The following is a 24906-nucleotide window of genomic DNA, read 5'->3' as shown; positions in this document are numbered from 1 at the left end:
AGAAATTCATCCAGGCCTTTATTTCCAGGGTCACAAAGATGGTCAATGAATGGCCTTACCACTGTGGTCCAGGACAAAGTCATCTTGGGCGTAACGGAATTTCTCAGGTCCACATGCAATGAAAACGTCATCATCACCAAAGAAATCTTGCAAACAAGTAACCTAACATGAAGAAAAAGGTAAATCACATGCAAGAAATTAGAGACATTAGAAATGAAACAAGACACTTGGCAAAATCAAATACATTGTCAGGTGTCCCCTATGATACAGGTAGACCACACCCCCTTCCCAAGCACTCTACCCTCACAAAGTCCCCCCCCACGTAAGCGTGCGCACGCATGCACGCACGCACGCACGCACGTGCATGCGCTCTGAAATCAGAACAACAGAACAAAGGACAAGTGAGGTCAGGACCTCCCCAGGCAAGGCTAAGGAGCTGTTTTCTTGAGGCTGTGGTGGATAGAAGCTCCTGCTCTAGATTCAGCCTTCTCTGCCCTTCCTCCTCTTAGCAGCTCTGCTCTCCCAGCCCTGTGACCTTGAGTGTGACCGCCTGGAGTCACGGATTGCTCTGCAGATTGGCAGATGAAAACTGCCCACGGCCAAGTATCAACATGTCCAAGGTGCTAACTATCACCATCGCCATTGGGGCAGTCCTGGGAAAGGATGGCCAAGACACTAGGGGAAGGCTTCGGCCTCCTCTGTGACTGTGCACTCACATGTTCAGTCTGCATTTCATGCTCTGTTTGCCAAAAGCTCTCTCCATTCTGCACCAGCATCAGAACCAAACCTGATCCAGGAAGCTGGTCCACGCACTACTCCCATCCCTTTGTGAGCGTTCTGCATCTTCCAGACTTGGCACCCAGGCAGGTTTCACCTGCACCCGTTGTCAGGGGTTGGATAAGAATTCTTCTGGGAAAAATGACTCCTCCATTACCAATAGTAAAGTTGTTTTGTTTTGTTTTAACTTGCCCTTATACCAATCAATGTCAGCACTTCCTTATCTCTTTCTCGGCCCTACTTAGCATCTTTTTGGGAAAAAAGAAATCTGAGTCTCGCGACTGCGACTGCATTAGGAGACAATGTGCTCGCGAGAAGGCGGCATCTAGACACAGCACAGGGGACTCAGGTCAATGATAGAGTTTTTGGCAACACCAAAAGCTGACTGCATAGTTAGGAAGGGGAATGGGTGTCTATGTCCATTTCTTCAAATGCTCATCAAGCAAGATGTGACTTCTGTACCAAGCCTGGAACTCAGCTCGGTCCTGGTGTAGGAAGTTTTCCAGAAGAGTCCTCTGTGCCTCCACTCTGTGGAGCTCAGTTCTCTTCTCAAGAGAAGATGGCAGTGAGTGTGGGAGTCATGCTGTCTCCTTTCTCCCCCAGCCCCTCATGGCTGGTTCCTCTGAGCCTCATGTCCCCATCTGTACTGGCACACACCTTCTCTCTTGGCTGGCTCAGGTCCTCTCACCCCCAGCCTCCCACTCCACCCTCGCCCCCAATGCCCAAGCCCCACCCCCCACCATACCACACACCAGCCACCAGCCACAGTGGCTTGAATAAGAGCAAAGTCGTGGCAAGCCAGAACCTAGTGGCTCATGCCTGTAATCCAGGTGGTTCGTGAGGCTGAGATCTTAAGATTTTAATTTGAAAGCCAGCCTGGGCAGACAAATCCAAGAGACTGTCCACTAACCAGCAAAAAGCTGGAAGTGGAGGTATGGCTCAAGTAGAAGAACATCAGCTTTAAGCAAAAAAGGCGATGGAGAGCATGAAACCCTGAGTAAACCTAAGTACTGGAATGTACTCCCCCCCTCCCCCATACACACTCATAACAAAAGACAGTGGCATGACAGATCTCCACCCAGCCCTTCCTCCTCTGCAATGCTATTTCTTCCATTCACTCCTCCACCATGTCAAGACTACGCTGGGCTTCTACCTGCGTAGGAGATGGTGGGTTTATTAAACTTTTATTGAGACATGACTCATCGACCATACGATGCAAAAATTCAACCTTTTTTAGTATGTTCAGAGTTGTGCAACCATGACCTCAATCCAGTTTCTGATGTTTTCCTTGCTCAAGAAGGAGCTCTGTGTCCACTAGTGGTCACTGCCCATGGCCCCTCTTCCTCATCACAATCTGCTTTCTGTCTGTACAGCTGCCCAGTCTAGATACTGCACATACACTAAATCACAGAGCATGTGGCTTCTTTCATTTTGCATGCCTTTAAGGTTCACTGTGGTTGTAGTGAATGTCCTTTACTCCTTTCTGTGGCTGAGTAATATTCCGTGGAATGGATTTACCACATTTCTTTTCTAAGATGGAAAGGTGAGTAGATTCCACTTCAGTCCTGGCTTTTGCCACCATGCATCTGTCTCTCACCTGGAATCCCACAGTTCATCTTTTAGTTACAATTCTTATGCACTTTACTTAGTTTTACTGTCATATTTGAAGTCGATCTTACATTTTGAACTATCTTATTTTTATATACATGTATTCAATAAATGGTTTGAACTCAGAGATTTACTTCCTTGTTAAGTCAAACAGTGGTTTACTAGTTTAATGGAACCTTTTTAGGAAAGAAAAATATTTGTTTTTGCAATCGTGGGAAAAAAAACACAGTTGAAATGTCTAAGCTATACCTGAATGAATAACTCTTTGGAAAAACAACCTTTGATTATATTCCAAAGAATATTTCACGTCAGATATGGTAGTTCACACTTGTAACCCCAGCGACATGCAAGGAAGGGACCAGAGGGACCACAGTCCAAGGCAGTCCATGCAAAAACATATCAAGTCATCATGTCACTCAGTGAGCCAGGAATGGTGGAGCACTGTTTCAATCCCAGCTGTGCCGAGGCTGTAGTAGGTGGATCATAGTCTCAGGTAAGCCCTGGGCAGAAAGATCAGAAGGCCCCACCTGAGAAAAACAACTAAAACAAAAATAGAGATGGCTCAAGTAGTAGAGAATCTGCCTAGCAAGTGTTGAGGCCCAAAGGCCAAACCCTAGTACTGCAAAAAATGAACAGATCAAGATGTCTGCCTTGCTCTGACTGAGTCAGTTTCTCATCCCTGAATGCATATTTGGTTACTTAAGTAACCAAATCAGACTTTCAGTTAGGTTCAGCTGTTCCTGAATTCAACATCTCTTTTTCTTTTTTTTTTCGGGTCCTGTCATGGGGCCTGATCTCTGGGCCTGGGCGCTGTCTCTCAGCTCTTCAGCTCAAGGCTAGCGCTCTATCACTTGAGCCACAGCGCCACTTCTGGCTTTTTTCTTTTTGCTTATTTGGTCCTGAGGAATCGAACCCAGGGCCTCATGCATTCAAGGCAAGCGCTCTACCACTGAGCTACCTTTCCAGCCCTGAATTCAACATTTCTTAAGAAATATTACCAAGTGGCCAGGAGGCAGTGGCTCGGGCCCGTTCCCATCCATTGTTCGTGTTGGGATTTTTGTGTTTTTCTTTTCTAAACTTGGGGACAGAGGTTCCCTGATGGCTTTCTATTTTCTCTACGAAGTAGGAAGCAGTCGTTGGCCGAGGGAGGGGTTGGGGTGGAGCAGGTTTGAGAGAGAAAAGTATGGGGTACAATCTGGCTGGGTCCAGAGGGGACTGACAGGGGAAGGGGTGGAGTGCACCACCAAACAGCGCCGAAGGACACTGGAGGCCATCAGAACTTGTGCACAGAAGTCTGCACTTCTTACACTAGAAAGAAGTTGGCCAATCATAGGAGGTTTTAGAAAAAAAAATCAAACTCTTTTACCTCAGAATTGTTAGCATTTCAAAGGGTTGCATCTAACCAGGCAATGGAAGAGAACTGATACAATGCAGAGGACATTAAAAAAAAAAAAAATCAAAGCTGTTGTGGGCTGCATTGAGCAGCCATGAGAACAAGACATCTCTTTGTATTTCTTCTGGCTTGACACAGGAGACCTCAGACCCAGCTGAGAGGTGGGGTGGGACTGGACAGGCTTAGCTGGAGGTAGGAGGGATGGGAGGAGTCCTGAGCTGGGAGGGGCCTGAAACCTGTGTGGCCCAGGACAGGTGGTATAGGAAAGCCAGTGGTGGTACCTTGGCTACTGATCTTCATGTATATAATTATAAATGAATTCTATAATTCATTTATAACTACTTGTGCTTATTGATTGATGGGCATGTTCTAGCTCCCACAAAGGAGGAAATTGAGAAAAATAAGGAAAGGGGTGGATGGAAGCAGTGGTGAAAATATGGAAGAGGTAACACTGACCAAGATGCACCGTATATGTAAATGACTTGGTGTAGTAGTAGAAGAATTCACTACATAACCCCAAAATTAGAAAGAGTGAGGGAAGGGGCAGGCTGGGTGGGCTGGGTGAGATGTGGCAGGGGTGATGTTGATCAAGAGGCACTGCATTCATAAACTGTTTTGTTGAATGGCAACCCCTTTGTATAACTAAAGATAATAAAAATATTTATAACCGAGAGAAAATGAAACCCAAACATACAGACAGGAACCCATAATAACCAGGAATGGCTGGGAATTAACTTTCTCTCTACCATTACTAGTATCAAATACAAGTCTCTGTGGTTTTTCCACAAAGTAGACAGAGTAATAATCATCCCTAGCACTCCCCGGGGTGACTGAACTGTAAATCTAAACACACTAGAAACAGAAGAGAGATGGAAGGTGATGATTCAAAGCGAATGGAACTCAATATCCGGAGAGAGAACCCGCTGACCTCAGTGGTTTCCACTTTCATCATACAGAACTCGTGTGTGTTATTACCTGCACACAGTGTCCAGCCCAGGCTGCATTCACTGGGCCCAGGCTTTTTCTGGAAGGAAGCCAAGCACCCCACTGCTGAGTCCTCCCTCTCTCTCTCACTCTGCCCCCAGTCCCAGAATCCTGGGCCCTGACAGTTGAGGCTCAGTTTCTCACACTTAATCCTTGGAGATCAAATGGAATTGACCCATCTGCAAAATGGACAGGAAACAAAATCCCATTCAATCCCTGAGGATTAAGGGTGATCTCGTGAGAAAGCTTTTGGAACTTGTTATTTCAGCTTTATTAACTCATGACCTCAAATACTTAATTTTTTTTTTGCCTTACTGGATAATTCTTTTCCAGCAGTATAAATGAACAAAAAGTGCATGCTCCTAAATAAGTAAATGTGTTAGATATTTTCTCAGACAACATTCCACTGATAGCCTTCACTCACAGCTGGAAAAATTGAGCTAAATCTTTAGGATCTCAGAAATTCTATACAGAAACGCAATTCATGCAATTCATGTCTATCAAAATGTTTATATGCATACATTAAAGAATAGATTCTGTCAAAAATCCCTTAGAATAATTATAAGATGGAGAAGGAGGATTTGACTTTGATTTGATATTAAAGAAAGCATCGATTTATAATTCTACCCATAAGCTACATGCAAACCTAACAATATTTCAAAGTATGCGAACAGACAAACAACTGCTAAGAAATCCATCTTATTTTCACACTGAGATTGTATCTGGCTAATAGGAGACTTCTTTAGTACAATGCAGTCATTAAATTTCACAAGTACACGGGGCTATGTATTTTAATTGCTTTTAGTAGTGCCCCCACCTTAGCTTTAGCTTAGAGAAGTGAAATGTCTGATGAAATACCCCAGGGGCTAACATAAACTGCCACCAAACTGAAACCACATTAGTTAGCTTTTGTACAGTCCTTCTAACATCAAATGGCACCTACACACCAGGCATAAACACAACCCAAGTGACACACAGCCTAATGGAAGGCAGGGACACGAAACACTAACAGTTACACTAACAATTACTGTTCAAAATGCCACAGCAGTGTGAAAGCTGGGACAAAACACCTGAATAATTATGGGAAGAAAGGAGTACAGAGACTGTACAAAACTATTTCTAAGGTTGCGGGAAAAGGTATCTGTTTGAAGGCCTTGGTTTGCTTCTAAATTCTTTCTTCAATGCAAGAAACAGTTAATTCTCCCAGAATCTCATTGGGAATAGTAAGTAGATGGCTTGTGAAAGAAAGCTAGATACATAAGGGGCAAGTAATATTTCGGCTCAGGTGCAAAATTAAGGCTATCAGCAGAATCGAATAGAGAAACATCCAGCAGAGAAATAAAGTATCTACAGGGACATGTCTATACTTTCTAAATTAATGGGAGCCATTTATAATAGTAATCCTTCTATCCTACAGTAGACAGATTAATTAGGTCAGGGTGAATAGGTGCCAGCCAGTAGTTGAGTACTAGTTCTTAGTAGCTTGCCACACTACTTTATTTTTCTTTCCTTATTTGGTGAATTTCTCTCTCTCTCTCTCTCTCTCTCTCTCTCTCTCTCTCTCTCTCTCTCTCTCTCTCTCTCTCTCTCTCTCTCTCTCTCTTTTTCTCTCTCTTTCTCTCTTTCTGGTAGGTTTGAAGCCTAACAAAAATACTAGGCATATATTAGGGGTATAATAAGATTTCCCCTTAAAACAAAAAAGTATAGGTGACAGAGATATAATCCTCACAGGACACTTAAATTCTGAGTCAGAAAAAGTTACAGTCAGTCTCCATTTCCTGACTGCTGCAGTTTGTATGTCTGAATGGTATACATGTTACAGGCTTGGCCCCTAAGGAGGTGGTGGAACCTTTAAGAGGCTGGGCTTGGTGGGAGTCTTTAGGTCATTGTGGGTGTGACCCTGATGGGGAACGTGAGGTCATCCTTCTAGCCCATGCTTCTGCTAATGGTGTGCTACCTTACCACAGGCCCAAAGCAACAGAAACAACGTTTAAATTGTTTTCTTCTCTAAAAACAGCTTATTTATATTTTAGGAGACTACTTGTAAAAAGTCGTTTTTCCCAAAAGGAAAACACAAAACAAAACAAAAAGAAGTACTCTGGTGTGTGTGTTTGTGTGTGTGCTTACTGGTTGTGGAGCTTGAACTCAGGGCCTGGGTTGTTTTTATTCAAGGCTAACATTCCACCATTTGAGCCAAAATCCACTTCCAGCTTTTTGATGATTGATTGGACTTTGCTGCCCAGGCTGGCTTTGAGCCAGAATCCTCAGATCTCAGCCTCCTAAGTAGCTAGAATAACACATGAGCTACCAGCACTCAGCAGACATACTTCTTTCTTTGTGTGTGTGTGTGTGTGTGTGTGTGTGTGTGTGTGTGTGTGTGTGTGTGTGTGCTGGTCCTGGGGCTTCAGTATGATTTTTGCTCAAATTTCAGCTTCGTATGTCCTCAAAGAATCTTTGACGCTTCCCCAAATCTGGCTGTCCCCTTCATCTTCTGCACTTCACCCAGCATAGATGTCAGCACTGACAGAATTGTCTGGTTTTGTGCCTGGATCTCTCACTGGACTGTGAACTTCACAAATATAATGTCATCTTCTTGTTCATGATCATAATTCCAGCACATTCCAGAGCCCCCCCCCCCCCCCCCGGCATGGAGGGCTTGCTTAATACATTCGTGTTGAATAAATCACGATGGAAATGCCTGAAGCCTACTTCCTCCCCTTCTCTAGAGGCTCCGTCTGGTTCTTTCTGTGAACTCCTAGCCACACATTAGCATGCATGTTCATCCCAGTTAGCAGGTTTATGTTTGCTTTCTATCCCAAGGTAACTTATGAGGCCAAGCCAATCTATAGCATTTCTTAGAAGGCATTCAGCAACTACTTCATTGATCAAAATGTTGGCCCTAGACATCTTTGTATCTTCCTAGATACTAATCTTACCACCTGAATGCCCTTTCAAAAATTAAGTTTTATTTTGGGGTGAAAAATTTTGTTGTAAAATTTATTACTACAGATAGAACGCGATGCGATTTGCCATCACACCAGCTATGAGATGCTATTTGGAGAACTGAGTTTGCATGACGTGAGGGTCTCCTGAGATACTCCTGGGCCATACTGAAATATTCCACAGCATCATCAAAATGCAAAGAAGAAATCCTCAGGGCTCAGTGAGAGACTTGCCTAAATTGGGATCAACTTAATCTAAACATTTTTAGCACTTTGAAATATTCACTTTGTGGACCAAAGACCACATTCTAAAGAAAAAATTAATAGGATGATGGATATCAGGAGTATAAAACATATCAGAATGTTCTATGCAGCTTTCTTTTCATTTTTACTGTCTTACAGAGAGACCCAAACTCCGTACCCCTTTCTGAAATTAAATTAAATGCTTTTATTATCAGAGCTAAGCTCAAAAAGTTGTCTCTACTACAGTTTCTTTTTACAAAAAAAACCAGCAAGTATTTATAGCTTACTTTTAAAAGGATTTAAAGGAAGTCAGAAAGAGAATCCAATAGTGGCTTTTATCTACAACTAAAATTACTGTACAGATGTAGGTTTTGGAAGTGCTGAGGTTTGAACCTGGGGCTATTAGATGGGCGTAAGCTGTGCTCTACCACTGAGCCAGAGCACAACCATTTTTTGCACTGGTTATTCCGAGATAAGGTCTTCCTTTTTCCCCAGACTGTGCCTGAAGTGTGGTCCTATCTCACACCTCTCTTTTCGCCATCAGCAAGGGTAACAGGCTCAGACCACCACACCCAGCTTCTGCTGAGATAGCATCTTTCAAGCTTTTTTTTTTTTTTTGCCCAGGTTAGCCTGGAATCCCAGCCTTTACAATCTTAGCCTCATGAGTAGTTGGTACAACAGGAGAAAGCCACCTGGCCCAGTTTTATTTTTTAGTGATTAAGATGGAGTCTCCCAAACATTTTTTTTTTTGGGGGGTGGAGGCTGGAATAGCCTTGAGTTGTGATCCTCCCAATCTCAGCCTCTTGAGTAGCCAGGGTTATAGGCATAAGCTACTACATCGGATTGTTATATAGATTTTTAATGTAATTGTGTTAGTTAAAAAAAACAAAAACACCTTTGATTCTTCTTTAAAAAATTAGATTACAAGTCAGAAAATGCCAAGAGAACTGCATTTAGTTTTGTGCCTAAGAAAATATTCGACCATTACAAGATTCTTCTGTCACGAAGCACATAGAAATACAACTTTACTGTTTTGTGGTTGTTACTTACTTCATCAGCACACATGAATAGCACATGGGTATTTTTTGGTGAGAATTCCATAGATGTGTGCAGTGTAGGCCCTCTCCCTCACATTTGGTGGGTCTCATTATATATGTTTATGTGTGTATGTGTATGTATAGATGTGCATCTGTGTGTTTATATACATATTATACATATGTAGCATGCATAATCCTCTATACCCTCAGCCCCTCCTTTTTAAAGATGTCAGGAAAATACAAACAAACACAATTTTAACTTAGAGGAAGAACCATAGAGCTGCCTAAGCTATTATCTTTAATTCTATTATTGATAAATAGATTACCCACCTAGATACAAGAAAGCAGATCAACTTCACTGTAACGAAGATCCTTCTTCACACCCACAGCCACACACACACACACCCACACCCACACCCACACACACACACACACACACACACACACACACACACACACACACACACCCCTTCGAATCAATTCTATTTCTAGAATAGAAGCTCTGCTTACAATGAAACGGCAGGGCTGGGGGAGTAACTCAGTGGTAGAGCGCTTGCCTGGCATGCAGGAGACCATACATTTGATTGCCACCATTGTGAAACAGAAAAGGTGAAGAAACAAAAAGGTAAAGTCATTGGGTCTTTCCAAAATGCTAGGAACCACCACCAGAAAGGCAAATTCACAGGTCAGTAAGCAGGGTCTAGCATTTCCCCCATTTCTTTATCATGGGGCCAAGAATAAAATTAGCATAAATAGCCTGCTTTGTTCCCTTTCAAAGTTGGCTGGCTTACAGGAAAGCAAGGACCCCCATCCACAGCAAGAAGAAAGCTACTCAGAATAGCAATGCTTTTCTGTTTCCTGTAAATCCATTCAGCCAGGCACTCAGACTGTAGTTGCCATGGAAATGGAGCTGAAGCTCAAAGAAGACAGCTTTTACAGTAAAAGGCTCCTTGGTGGCACCTGCAGACAGCGCCTTACATTTACTTTGCTGCTATTAACAAAACAAACAAAACAAAACTGGACCTAATCATTGTGGTCTGACTGTGGTTGTCTCATAATGATGGCTTTTTACCAACCAAGATGAATCAGAGTCTTGAGACTAAAGATTTGGTTTCTGAACATGTTCTATCCCTAGTATGAAAAGATGTTAACATTCAGAGCCACTTAGTTACCAAACATATTATGAGAGGAGAGGGTCATTTCCAAATGGCCACCTCCTGAATTCCTACAGGAAAGATGTTTTTGGTTTTGTTTTGTTTTTTGGTAGGGGGAGAGGGGAGGCGGGCTTTCTCTTAAGGGAAGCCAAAGCCAAGAATTCAAGCAGAGGGATTCAGAAGAGATCCAGTAAGTCAGCCATCACGAATGCCTTCCACTCCCTTGGACGCTCAGGATCTGGGGGGAAAGGGGTCCAAGTAGACGTAACTGGACTGTAGTTACATTGATACTCCCCCTAGGAGGTAGCCATTTCTAAGTAACAAACAGAAAGAGGGAACCATTGTTTCAGAAAAGGCAGCTGAAAAACCAAAGCATGAAATGGCCATTTTTGTCCTAATCCAGAAATTAATTTCTAAGTAAGATTAAAATCTGGATTGTCCCAACCCAAAATAGAAAGGAAAAAGAAAAACTACAGAACATAAACTGTGCACACATTATAAATGTCATTTACATGTGCATTTCATTTGGAAGGAGAGATGCTGCCTCCGGCCAGCGCCATCTTGGTCACATGGTGGAGGCAGCCATGTCTCCCCTCCCAGGTGATAGGCACACCTATATTCCTAGAGACAGGGCCAGGGACTTGGACACTAGGTTACCGGACCTGCCAGTCTTGGGTCATGAATGCTCAAACTCCCTGTGACTCTGCCTCCTGACCTGACCGTATTTAGGTCTGGACCAGCTCGGGTGCCAGGACACCATGCTGCGCGTCTTCATGTCTATGTCTCCTGGCTCTCCTTCGGTCCACGTGGAGTCCCACCTCAGCTCTCCATGGGAGCTGATCTGAGTTGTTGGTACCGTTTTTCTGCTCTTTCTTTTCTCTTCGGCTCTCTTGGCTCAGTTTTCTAACAGTGTTAAGTGTATTGGGGCTGAAGATCTTTGTGACAGGAGTCTATCTGCAGACCACCGGCAAGCCAAATTTGCCCTCTCAAAACGTGGCTTCTCTGTTTTCTCACTATATATTTAACTCCCACCACTTCTTTATGAAGGACACACATAACAGATTTCTACTTTATAGAGCAAATGCTTAAAGAGGCTCAGAAAAGCCACACAACTTGCTCTAAGTCCCACAGCCAGGCAAGAGTAGTTTGAGATTTGAACCCAGATAGACTTGCACCATACTTTGAACTTGACCACATACTATCTTCCTAAAGAAAACATTAACAATGTGATTTATAACCTTTGAGAAAATTTAAAAAAGGTCTTATGAAGATAATCAGAAGTTTTTATATTTGTCTAAAACACAAACAATTTGACCATTTTCCTATACCTTACTTTTATGAAGAAAATGAATGGCAGGTACACAATCTTCTATCAAAGATTTTGTTTTTTAAAGGATCAACTTCTAAGTAATGTTATAAGGTCAGTACAAGTTCAGGCTAACCTCAGACACTTGAGGGAATACTGAATGTGTTCTGAAATCGGTATCTTCAAACAAATTGGCTAACTCTATTAAAACAAATTACAAACACAAGTTATGATCATGTGAACTTGGAAGAGGATCCCACTTGCTTTCAGACTGGAAACTCCAAGAGCATAAATATGCATTACTAAATATTATAACCTGTATGTTTTTTTAAATAAAGGCAGAACCTGTAACATTTTTTTTAGGATCTGATTCTGTGCACATAAGAATCAAGATCAGTCCACATTTGGGCTAATTTGACATATGGTAATCATGTGGTGAGAACACTTGGAATCAAGACTAAGACATTAATTAAGTTAAATGGAAAAAATTCAGTCCATCCTATACTCATTCTGTAAACCCCAATTCCTCAGTACAACAGCAAACACTTCTACTATGTCCTCTTAGAATCAGGTATTTATGCTTCTGGAAAATATCACTATAACTAAAAGGATCATGTCCACTACTGTGGGTTTCGTTGGATTTTTTTTTTTTTGTCTCTTAATAAATTTTTTTCCTTCTCCCTTCACATCATGCTTTGAACCTTCTTGTATCAAAAGATCACCCGACCTCCAATTGAACTGATTCTCTGCTGATAATTCCATCTAAACATGCCATGGGCTTGTTAGGGAGAAACAAGATTTCAAGTTCAGGAAACGTAAGTGTGCAATAACAATAAACTGTGCCAAGACAGAGGAGGCTCAAGACTGTAATCATAGCTACTTGAGAGGCAGAGGTTGGGGGATCATGAGTTGAGGCTAGCCTGGGTAAAAAGGAGTTTGTGAAACTCCATCTCCACCAGTGGCTGGGTGTGGTAGTGTGTGCCTGTCATCCCATGACACAAGGAAGCACAAATAGGAGGATCACAGACCGGGTCAGCCTGGTCATACAAGTGGCACTTCACCGTGAAAACAATGCAAAGAGGGCTGGGTGCATGGCTCCAGTTATGGAGTGGCCCTGAGTTTAATTCCCAATACCTCCCCTAAGGAAAAGAAAGACTGAATGAGGACTCGAGGCATTTGATTAGGAGGAAAGAAACTTTGCTACCCAAATGTCACACTACCTAAGGACGCATTTCCCTCTGTTTCCTTCTCAGTTGTAAGTTATGATCCAACCAGATGAGCAGGTTAGAGCTGAGTCTGAAATAAGGAGTAGTATTGTACCATAGAAAAGGGAAAGCTCTGCTTTCTCTAGGCTCATCTGTTTGCATGAGAGGAGTCAACATTTGCTTTTTCAAACCGGCGTAAATCCTACAATCCTACAAGTGCAGACGGGAATGAAGGTCCCATTTCTGTAGTGAATAAATTCCTGAGTAAACTGCATGCCTGTGGCTACTCTGAAAGGTGAGCATGCCACTTATTTGAATTATTAATGGCAACATTTTGAAAGTGATAGTGGCTGAGACACATATCACAATCAAATCTCCCTGTTTAGAAGACACTTGGTCCTGACCCACAGCCAAACTTGTTACCCTAAAATGCACATAAGATTTACAAGTCCTTAGCTCTAGGTTCTGCTTTAGGGAATTCAAAAGGAGAGAGCCTCAACAGCTTAAATTAACTGCTTTGTCAAGACTTTCTCTAAAAATGCAAATACCAGGCCTGTTGGCTGTGTCCTGAGGCCCTTATTTATGTGAAGTCTCAGAATGATGTTAGGAAGTCTTTTCTTTGTGGCTGTTGTTTTAAGCTAATTTCTGTATTTCTTAAATTTACATATTACTTAAATGTACACATTTAAGTAATTCAAGGTTAAAAGGTAAATGTAATACCCAGTCTGTCAAATTAAATGTTACCTTACTGTGTCCGCTTCAGATCTTTTTCATATATGAAAATAAGACATACAACTCAAATCTCTTTTGTTTTTTCCTCACTAGTTCTTTACCTACCCACCCCACCCCCTTCCATCCATCCCCCTCCATCTTCCAAAGGAAATAACAAGCATTTGTCCTTTCTTCCAAATCACGTTTTTTAGGCTTCAGAGGACAAAAGTTCATGGCCACAGGCAACAGAGAGTATTGTTTCACATTGTAGGATTCTCCTATAATTATGTCCAACTGAATAGATGATCTTGCAATTCACTTGGTTCATTCAGTATGGATTATTATTTACTAAATATTAGTGTATTGTTGTTATTAAGGTATTGTGCAGAGATATTACCATTTCACAGTTCAGGGACCATGTATACTTCTCTTTTGGACAATGTCATCCCTTCCTTTGCTTTCCCTCCTCCCCACCCCAGCTCTGCCCACAAGTTGCACAGTTCATTTCTCTCAGTGTGGATTTTTGAAACCTAACTGTGTCTTCATTTTTTCATATTCTCTGTCTTTAAAGCTACCATCCTGCTACTCACATGATTACTTTTGATACATGACAAAGTTGAGTTTTGCAATACCCTCTACACTTCCAACTTCTTTCAAAGAAATGACACTCTCTCACAGTGTGTTGCAGGAAATGCCACCTCTCAGGAGCTGTTTCAGCTTATGTATAACGGCCATTTGGGCTCTCAGATACAGGAAAAGAAGTCTGGACCACCCCCTGAAATCGACCCACAGATTCCATCCTTAATTATGAATCAAGAACATACCATAAATGCTTGACATTTAAGTCTCGAGATTAAGGCATGAATGCCATTCCAAGGCGAAGACTTCTTGATGGAAGGGAATCTCAACCCAGGAAACAAAGTTTAAATAGCTGACATCTGAAGTTATTCCTGAAAGAGCTGTATGTAAACTACTAGGAACAAAATCTTCAAGACAACGTCAAATAACAAATTCATAGAAATAATTCCCTCCAAAAGACAAAGGACAGGGGGAAAAAACACAACCTCATAGGAGATTTGTTTTATACTCGAATAGGAGACAGGATTTCAACATACAGGAAACGCTTCCCCAGGAATGCACAAAAGGAATTCCTCCCTGCAGAATTGCACACGGGAGGGAAATACCAATGAACTACATACATGGAGAATATCTTATCTTTGTCTTGCATCCAGAGACATGATAGTCTTTCAAAAGAAAGATCTATTTTTGTGTGTGTATGCAAGTCTCAGGGGTGTCGATTCAACTGGGCCAGGGACTGGTACATAAGGGAAGTTGTCTGCAAGCATTTATCATCAAGTTATATGTCCTGCTTGGGGAGCCAGATGTCTTAAATAACCATCTCTACCCTGGGGCCACAAGTCTGGGCTAGAATACTACTCCTGTCAGAAACTCATGTCATAAGATTAGATTGCAAAGGAAACAGATTCTCTTTTCCCCCAGCTGGGATTGATTATTCCCTTCCCAACAAGGAGGCTGCTGTTTTGCCTGAAAAAAAAAAGAAGAGTCTCCTTCCTTCTTGGATATTTTCCAATACCTCTTGGCACCTGAATGAGTCAGACAATAATTCCAGGTTTCAGTCCCGCTCGCACATCTCCCAGCCTCTCTCTCTAAGAAGATGCTCCACTCCATGACTTCCCATCATGAACAGAAAACCCCCTTGGGTTTTCCCATGGTGGGAAGGGAACTTGGCAACCTAGGTAGGTAGACCAAGCCAGCTGGAATATCAAGGATGGAGGAGGTGTGGGCAGGCCAGCATCACCTTGAAACAACCTAGGAGGACAGAATTTAAAAAAAAAATATCCAACACATGCAGACTGCATCTATCTTCCTTGGAATTGAACCCAACCACAGACAGTAGTAGGGACTGTAGTAGGGACAGGGTGAATGTGTGGACAGACTATGCAGAGGCCGAGGTCTAAATTCAGGGATCATAGGAACTCCTGGAGAAGCAGGAACTCAGAGGAGTGAATTAGCTCCACCTTTAATTCAGAGTGGCTGTCTTTGCTCACTGTGTGGCTATTTTCTTCAGTGCTTCTCAAATGATATTAGAAAATTCTGCTGATGTTCTCTTAAAAGTCTATCTTGGGCCAAAGCTTTCCTGAGCTAAAGAATCTTCACCAACAACTATGCTATCTCCACCGCAACAAAACACGACTTCCTGATTTATTCAGAAAAGTGAGATTCTGAAATGACTGTGTTCTTTTTAATTTTTTTTATGACTCATGTCCCCAATCACATTAAAAAGAACAAAATAACTCCTGCATTAATTCCAGCCACTGACAAACATGAGCAGCCTAATGGCGCCATGACAGACAAGCTGTAGAGAATTCCAAGGGGCTGTTGTTGCACAGGAGGGATTTAAGAGTTTTCAGTCTTAGCAGACAACCTTGGGAGTAGTACTGCCCATCACGAGGGAGGACTGTGGGACAGATTCCCACATTCCTACCCCAGGAAAACAGAAAGGGAAGTGTGATCTGCCACCAAAGTGCTACATGAGATGACATCCTGGAGCCAGCCAGCGTGTGGCTCTGGGGTCCGTGCACCAGTGGTGACACCCGTCAGGTGATTCTGTGCAGAGGGCTGACTGACTCCTACAGCTCTTGTCCTGGGCACTGGGGAAACACGGGGTGTGTAGACCACGACTGTGAGCAAGTCATGTTTTGGTAGACTCGCTTTCCTTGGTTTTGGTCTAGTAGGATTTATAAACACAGAAGATTTATCCACTTCACCAAAGATCAGCAATCCTTCCCTTTGCAAGCATCCGACTCATGGGGGGATAATAATTTGAATACCACGCTCATCGCGGCTGCACCATGTACCCAGAACAACCTCCCTGCGGCTTTCTTCTTTTGTTGGCACTGGCCAGGCTCTCCAGCCTCATCCCCCTTCACCCAGCCCCAGCATCCTATTAAAATTCATGACGAGTCCCTCCACACAACTATCTGATTGCCTTTGTCAACCTCTCGGCTCAAGGATCTCCAGACTGCCCCAGTGAACAGACAGGGCAAGGCACTTGCTGCTAAGGAAATAGGTCAGCACCAATTCTTCTATTTCAATTCTGCTGCCCAAAGTGTAGGCTTTCCCTTCTAGAAAATAGATTACATTCTTCTGGGTAGGTGCTAAACTTTAAAAGGGGTGAAGAGGACGCGTTTCTGCTCTGCCCCTGAAGAGGCTAGTATAGCTTTGTCACACAGTGCCTCGGTCCCATAGAAACCTTGACTCCATTGCTGGTGGCACTGTCTGAAAGAGAGTGTCCTTTGGCTAGGAGTTATTATGCTTCACTCACATGGAGCCAGCAAACAAACTAAGCCATAAGCAAAGAGAAAACTGACTATGGGGCACTCAACTCCAAAAAGCTTCTTAAGGTCCAAAAATCCATGACCATACTGTTGAATTGGTTGCCTTTTTTTGGGTCAGTTATGGGGCTTGAACTCTAGGCCTGGGCGCTGTCCCTGAGCTTTTCAGCTCAAGGCTAGTGCTCTACCACTTGAGCCACAGCACCACTTCTAAGTTTTCTGAGTGGTTTATTGGAGATAAGAGTCCACTTCTAGTTTTCTGAGTGGTTTATTGGAGATAAGAGTATCACAAACTTTTCCTGCCTGGGCAGGAACTGTGATCCTCAGATCTCAGCTTCCTGAGTAGCTAGAATCCTAGCTACTAGGTGTGAGCCACCAGCACCTGGCTTAGTTGGTTGCTTTTTATTTTAGTATTTTTTTCTTTCTTAATCTCTGCCACCCATGGAGAGTGATAGACAGGTGACCAGAAACCAGGTTCATTATTCGCTGAAATCCTCACCCATCTCTCTGAGCCCCATCTTTTCATTCCCTTCCCCCCCCCACACACACACATTTACACTCATCTATATTTGGCAAAAACTATGGAAACGTTTCCTAAGGGAAAAGAAGTACAGAACATTCTCAATTCTCAAAGAGTGTATATAATTCAGAATGATCACAAAATTATGAATTTAATTAGAAGAGATCTACATGGCACTAAATTCTTTGCCCACTACATTTTATACACAGAAAAACAGAAGGTTGGAGAAATTAAGGCACAGTGGTGCATACCTGTCACCCCTAGCTATACGCAGAAGCACAAATAGGAGGATCCCAGTTCAGACTGGCAGACAATGATATCCTATACCAAAAATGATCAATGCCAAATGGTCTGGTAGAGTAGCTCAAGTGTTAGAGCACCTGCATAGCAAGTAGAAGGCCCTGAACTTAAACTCCAGTACAACTAAAAAAAGGAGAAAGAAAGGGAGGGAGAAAGGGAAGGAGGGTGGAAGAGAGGGAGGGAGGGAGGAAGGGAGAGAGATTGAGAGAGGGGGAAAGAAGAAAGAGAGAGGTGAAATTGAATCTCAGGGCAAGGATGTTCAAAACATACATTAAATATTGCATTCCCAATTAATCTAAATCATAGCTTTGATCTTCCAAAGCAAGATCACTTTGGAGGAAAAAAATAGACTTGGTAATTAGCATAATAATCAGAATAAACTAAATTCCAGAACTGATCAGTGAGAATTGTGCCCGAGCCATTTCTACAGCTGGTTTGAAGAAAATTTCATGCAACAAACAAATAGACACTGATCAATGACTGCAAGGTGTTCAACATGGAGTGTTAATGGAAACCTATTAGAGTTTGAAGACTGCAGCCACAGCCACCAAGGAGAAGTATGGCTCTTTCTTCATGTCCTAGGGAACTAATAATCTAGTAGTGGCATTATACCAAGAGCCGCCCCTCTCCCTTTCTGGTGAGTGGGGACATCTAAAACATAATGACATTCCTCGACTATTCCCGCAAGTATTAGATTTAGCTTCAAAAGTTAGATTCTTCAGGGCTTAGGTTGGCAAGTAACCAGCAAATTGGCACAAGGTCGGTAGACTATGGAAACAAACTGTGTCCTTCTGAAACTTTATGGAAAACATACCCTTAAATTTAAGTACATAAAGAATCTTTAAAAAAAAAAAAAAAGTCACGCCGGGCGCTGGTGGCTCACGCCTGTAATCCTAGCTACTCAGGAGGCTGAGATCTGAGGATCGCGGTTCAAAGTCAGCCCGGGCAGGAGAGACTGTGAGACTCCTATCTCCAATAAACCACCAGAAAACCGGAAGTGGCACTGTAACTCAAGTGGTAGAGCGCTTGCCTTGAGCTGAAGAGCTGAAGGACAGCGCCCAGGCCCAAAGTTCAAGCCCCATGACCGACAAAAAAAAAAAAAAAGTTACTTATGAAATACAAAGGACGTCTTCCCTTTCTTAAACAAAGCATGGCCGCCTCACAGCCTAAGGCCCCAAGCACTACTGCCTACAGGCCCAACACCTGGCTTCCAACATGGTTTTTCCTCTCTCCTTTCAATAGAAATAATCTTTTGGCATTTTTCCCCCTTGAAATCAGAAAAGCACATTCCAAATTGCCTTTAAGTAGCTGATGATGTTCGGAGGAGTACAATTTACCTCCTGAATATAAAAGAGAATTCTCTCAACTCCACCCCAATAATGTGCCTCCCTTAAGAATGATGTAGGCCCTGAGCTACGCATTAATCAGAGGCTATTTTCCATGATCACAGTCATTATTATGCCCTGTCCCGCCCACCATTCATCCCCGTGATGAGGAATCACTCAGAAAAGGAGACAAGCTTCCTGCCATTCAGAGGGATCTCTGGAAGGAAAAAAAAAAAAGTTAGGGAAATGTTGTCTTTGGTGGGATAGATTCCTAATCATGAAAGGACCAGTGATTAGCTGTGGAGAAGTCCCCTCTTGATGAGTAAAGAGGCATTTTCACCGTGGCTTGGCGCTCTAATCACAAACTCAGATAAAATATGCATTAACACGTGCAGTTCAGGTAGCATCTGTGGCACAAAGAGAATGGAAACATGTTTACTCATCATGCAAGGCAATTGCCAGACTTTCACCTCTTGGGAAATCAATCCTGGAGAAACCCTGCATATCACCAGTCACCAAGAATGCTTGGGATGAGTGGAGCCTTTGTGGGATTTTAAAACAAATTCTAGTTTTTGGAAATTCACTCAAGATGGGGGAGGGGGGTTGGGGGGGATGGGGGAGTGAGAGCCAATGAAAACTGCGGCAGCAAACTAGAGATGCAGCAAAGCAGCCCTTGGTCACTTCTCAGCAAGAAATGCAAAATCGGCAGCCCAAGGCATCCCGTGCATGCTCACTTTTTGCTCTTATAGCGCAATTTATGCTTCCTGGAATCACGTGCTAATCATGCGCTCTCAATCAACACTGGCTTTTCCATTCATAAGACATTTACCTTGCATCCAAGCTAATGCGTGCGGCTGCTCAGGGGTTGCACATTAGAATGTAATCTTTAGCAGCTGCAGCAAACTTTCCAATCTATCCACCTTTATGTGGAGAGACAAAGAAATATTTAATCTTGGGCAATCCAATCAACAGATACTGTATGTCAAATTACCATCCAATTTGCAGCAAACACGTATGGTATTTCTGACAGCTGCTAGATTTATAGAACAGAAATAGCATGTGTATGCACAAAGGCAGACAGATCGCAAGAAAACAAACCCAATGAACGACCACTTTCATGTAATCGCTAAAGCCACAGTCCACAGTAGTAGGAAGGTCGTATGTTTAAACAAGGAAGCTCCTCCATGCAGATATATGCCATTGTTACAGAAAAGGAATATTTACATCCTCAGGGTTATCAATTAACTCATCTCAGTAAGGCTGAACCTATTTCTTGGCTACAAAATCATGGATTATTCATATAAACATCACACAAATGCTTCCAGAAATCCATGTGATCAAACCCTTGAAGGGTCTTACAGAATGACAAGCATCAAGGGAATTATTGTTTCCTCTCTATAATATCATTGCAATTTAAAATAAATCTATCCATGTTACGTGATGGATCTGCAGATGATAAGGTACAACTGGAAGGCAAAACTTTAAACAGTATATATGCTTGGCCAATTCACTGACCTCTCAGTCCAACAGCTATAAATCTACATAGCATCTAAGATTGCTGTAATTTGCTAAAAAAAAAAAATAATGCCAAGGCAAAACTTAAGATCATATTTATACTCTTGGCATAAAAATCCTAACAAGATGGCAGGAATAAGATGTGTGGCAAAGGGCTGGAAAGGAGGCTTTGTGATTACCGGACACAGTTTGTTTTTGGACTAGATCTTAACATGAGGTCCTAACAGATCAGACCAAAAACACAATTGGAGTCACTCATGCTAAAATTCTACACTACCTACCTGAAACTAAGCTCTTTGCTATTTTCCAAGGAATCAAGATTAGGAAAAGAACAGTCAAATTCCCCCACCAGCCAGTTTAACTAGAATGGGCATAAAGCTCTCCCTATCTTAATCCTTACAAAAAAAGGTAACCAGAAGTAACTTGGTATTGATTCAATAGTTACTTTTCTATAGTTCGCTCTGTCTCTGTCTCATAAAGAGAATAACTTGGGAAAGATCACTGTACTTCTCAGTTTTGGTTTCTGCATGCTTCTGCTAATCAACCTCTTCTTCATTAGGTGTATGAGAACACTTCATGAAGTGTTGCCAGGTTCTAGAATGGACGGAGAAGATTTTTTTTTTTTGGTCAGTCGTGGGGCTTGAACTCTGGGTCTGGGTGTTGTCCCTCAGCTCTTCAGCTCAAGGATAGCACTCTACCACTTGAGCCACAGGGCCACATCTAGTTTTCTGGTGGCTTATTGGAAATAAGAGTCTCATGGACTTTCCTGCCTGGGCTGGCTTTGCACTGTGATCCTCAGATCTCAGCCTTCTGAGTAGCTAGGATTACAAGTGTGAGCCACTGGTGCCCAGCTTGGTTAATTAAAATTTTTAAATTCTAATGTATCTCCAAGAGAATCCGGAACAATTCATCTTTTAGTGCATTAAAAAATGAAAATCAACAACAGAAAGGGGTTAGATAAAAGTCAAAGAAGTCAAAGATGTCATGCATGACTCAGCCAAGATCAGATCAAGAATTATGAAGCCATAAGTTTGGAAGGACAGAGGGGGCTCTCAACCTCGATGTTCCACCCAGAAGAGAGGTAAGAGGTCAGACACACATCTGATATACCTTATAATTTGCTTTTGGATGTAGGTCCCTTGCACAATTCAGGTCTAACCCATCTCACACATTTCAATCTCTCGTCTCCTTTCCCCACCCCCTTGTAGTTTGCTGATGGTTAAAAAGAAAATACTGGGCAACCTGTCTGTGGATTCTTGGCACATCTGTGCAGACTTTTGAATGTATATAATCTAGCTTCCTTCTTTCTCTCACAAACTGTTAATATATTAGAAAGCCAAACTGATTCCAGAGATCTTTTGTGAGTTACTGTATTGAATTATGGGGTGTCACGCTGTCTTTTATCAGCTGCATGTCTTATAAATTATCTGGTATAATCTAAAGAAGCAGAAACAACCGTAGGCCTCTGGGAACCAAAAAAAATTTGTATTTTGTTTCTTTGCACGGCACATCCTAGATATATTACGCTCTGAATACACAAGCACAGATGTAACAGGACCCCTTGTGGGAGACCTATCAAGTAACTCTGCAGACTTCAGATGCACCGGTTTCCATTTATTTCTCTAATTTATAGAGGTTAGCTGAAACTGCAAATAGAAAGCACATTTATTACTGTTTTACAAGACCCTTATGAGTTAAAAGATAGCCTACATCAATACATTTCCATGCTGATTTACATCACAAAAGGGCAGCTTCCTCTCCAGCCCTCAAACTAACTTTTCTATATCCTGATGACTGACTTTTATAGCCCACTCACTATATAAAGTTCATACGAAGTAATCAGATGCTTTACTGAAATTGCTTCACTCACTCTTCCCATTTCCTTTTAGTGCAAATGATTTTCATTAGCTCGCTGAGCTTTTGTTATGTTTGCCTTTTGGTTTTGCTTTTGAAGGTATAGGAGAAGCTGGAATATTAATCGAAACAACACTGAATTTGGAGTCAATCAAGTCACAGCCACTCTGAATCTGAATCACCTTGCTAATAAAAGCAAAGGTATTGGAGTAGGGAGTTTCCAAGGTACTTCTAATGTCTCTGATCACATAACATGAATGGCTTCAATACCATGGGCAGAAACACTTCTCTTTCCATCTATAAGAGGTGAGTCCAGTGATGACAAGCTTTCCAATTGGAAGGGAGAGTTTGCCCAGCTGTGCCTTGCTCAGCTTTGGAGGATGAACTAATATACACCAGTGTTGGCTCTTCCCGAGGCTCAGTATGTTGTGGTTTAGATGAGATATCTCACCAACATTTGTGCATCGAAGGCACCACATCCAATGCTCAGAATTTCAGAGGTTGCAGTCCATGTCAGCCAGCTCCATCACAGCAGGGCAGTGTGTGAGGAGAAATGCCATTCAAGCAGAGAAAGAGAAAAAGAAAATGCTTGCACCTGTGCCGACTTTCTCCTTCTTCCCCCTTTATTCCTTTAAAGTCAGTACTTAAAGAAAACAGGGTCCCCACTGGCTAACCCTGCATCTCTAACACAAAAGCTAGCTACTTGGCACAAAACAGGTGTTAATACTACTGAGCTGAACGAAGGAATCCTTTATATCATGGAGTCGTGGTCTAGCAGGGAGGGGACCCACCAGACATTAAAGACACTTTGATTACTGTCCACTGGCAGAAGTGACAGGTACTGGAGAGATTGACGGCGGCTGGAGATCAGTAGCTCATACCTTTAATTCTCACTACCTGGGAGGCTGAGATCGTTGGATTCATGGTTCAAGGGCAGATGGAAAAGAAAAATAATTTCCAAGATCTCTTCTCAAGGAAGAGCTAGAAGAAAAGACAAGCACCTATTACTCTTAACTACCGGGAAGCCTAACAAAATTGGATTAAGCCCAGGCATATGCCTATGCAGAAAGCCAGACTCTACTCCAAAACAAGCAAAAACATCCAGGGCTGGAGGCACAGTGCGTGCTGAGTGCTTTCTTAACAAGCATTAGGCCCTGCCTTCAGCAAGATCGGGGAGGCCCATCTCCTCTGAATCAAGGCAAGAACCCCTCGACCAGTAGGAGTCACGCCTTTGGCTCTCGGTGTTTTATTTTATATCATGTCGCATTTACCAGGCTCAGTAGTCAGCTTTTTTCCCCGTGACAAATGGACAATATTGGCCTTGAAATTGTTCCATTTGCAACACCATTTTACATATTCAAATATTACTTCTCCCTCAGGGACTGACCCTTATCCCTTCAGTCCAGGATGGTCTCTGTCTTGGGCCAGCAGAGGCTGAATGACCAGTTATAGACAGCGTGATCTGGAAATTGTGCCCTGTGGCCAGAGCCCATTTGGACATGGTGGTTGGAGGAACAAAATGGAACCTGGAATTCGCTGCCACAAGTCCTGACTCTGCCAGAGACCAGCAGGGAAAGAAAACGAAGTATCACGCTCCAACTACTGTGGACAAAGCACTGGACAGCCGTGGTAGCTTTCTGGCCTGGCTGCTCTCACCCATTGTGTGCCCGGTTTTCTGTTTCTCTCAAGAAAAGCCCTCGGTTGTGGAGACTTGCCACACACACACAGGGGAGAATTTGCTTGGTGGAGGACTGTTCACAGAGGGGTGTAAAAGCTGTCAGCCTGCAGCGTTACTCCAATCCAGTGCCGGGAGTTGGAGGTCCGATCAGCCTCTCCCAAGGCTGCTTGCTGCGTTTGGAGCCATCTGGCTCTGGCCTCCATACAAACAAGAGTCATCCCCTGGCACCCAGTCCCACCCCGCCCTGCCCCTCTCCACACGGATGCAATCCAAGCGCACACTCAGCAAAGCTCCTCAGCTTGCCAAGTGCTCCCTGGACTTCCACACACTGCAGCGCCTTTGCCTACACCACCCGAGCTTCTCCCACAGTCCTCCTCTGACCCACTCATCACAGCTTTATTAGCTCCAGCGTGAAGGAGGGAGGCGCCTCTCAATCAGCAGGATGAGTCACGCCTTTGTTCTCCGTGTTCTATTTAATATCTTAAAGTGTTTTACCAACTTCATTATTCAGCTCTCCTTCCCGACAAATGGATGATACTGGCCTTGAATTTGTTCTGTGAGCCGGTTCCATTTAAAGCGCCATTTTAAATATTCAAACACCAGCAAGAAAGGAGTCTTTTTCAATACAAGAGTTGGGTTTTTCCAAACGATTGTACTTGGAACAATAACGACCTACAATTTTGGTCATACTTGAACCACTAATTATAGTCACAGCCAAATATGAAATCTAAGTTCTCCATTCAGAAGCTCTGGAGACAGGATAGAGGGGATTCATTTGGGACCGAGAGAATCAGACTTTTACTTTCTCTATTCCATGAGTAGTTCTTTTTTGTCTTATGTATATATGTACATATATATTTATATATATGAACATATAAAATATATGAACATACATACATACATAGGTATATATACATCTATATGTATACATATATACATATACATGTACATGTATATATACATATATACATCTATATCTACATATATCTACATATAGA

The 24906-nt window shown here is 42.6% G+C and overlaps 1 protein-coding gene across 2 annotated transcripts in view; it reads right to left on the bottom strand.

The window, feature by feature from the left end:
- Dclk2 (doublecortin like kinase 2) overlaps positions 1-24906 on the bottom strand; it is a 95126-nt gene that overhangs the window by 38104 nt on the left and 32116 nt on the right. For both annotated transcript variants that reach the window (XM_070022188.1, XM_070022189.1), the window contains exon 3: positions 60-162. In XM_070022188.1, coding sequence (XP_069878289.1) covers positions 60-162 — 103 coding nt within the window. The remainder of the gene's footprint in view (positions 1-59; positions 163-24906) is intronic.

Source organism: Dipodomys merriami, unplaced genomic scaffold (assembly GCF_024711535.1).
Source record: "Dipodomys merriami isolate MVZ:Mamm:240054 unplaced genomic scaffold, mDipMer1.0.p SCAF_15, whole genome shotgun sequence".
Classification (NCBI taxonomy): Eukaryota; Metazoa; Chordata; class Mammalia; order Rodentia; family Heteromyidae; genus Dipodomys; species Dipodomys merriami.
The sequence above is the reverse complement of the archived record's forward strand: the minus strand, read 5'-3'. Positions and strand labels throughout refer to the sequence as shown.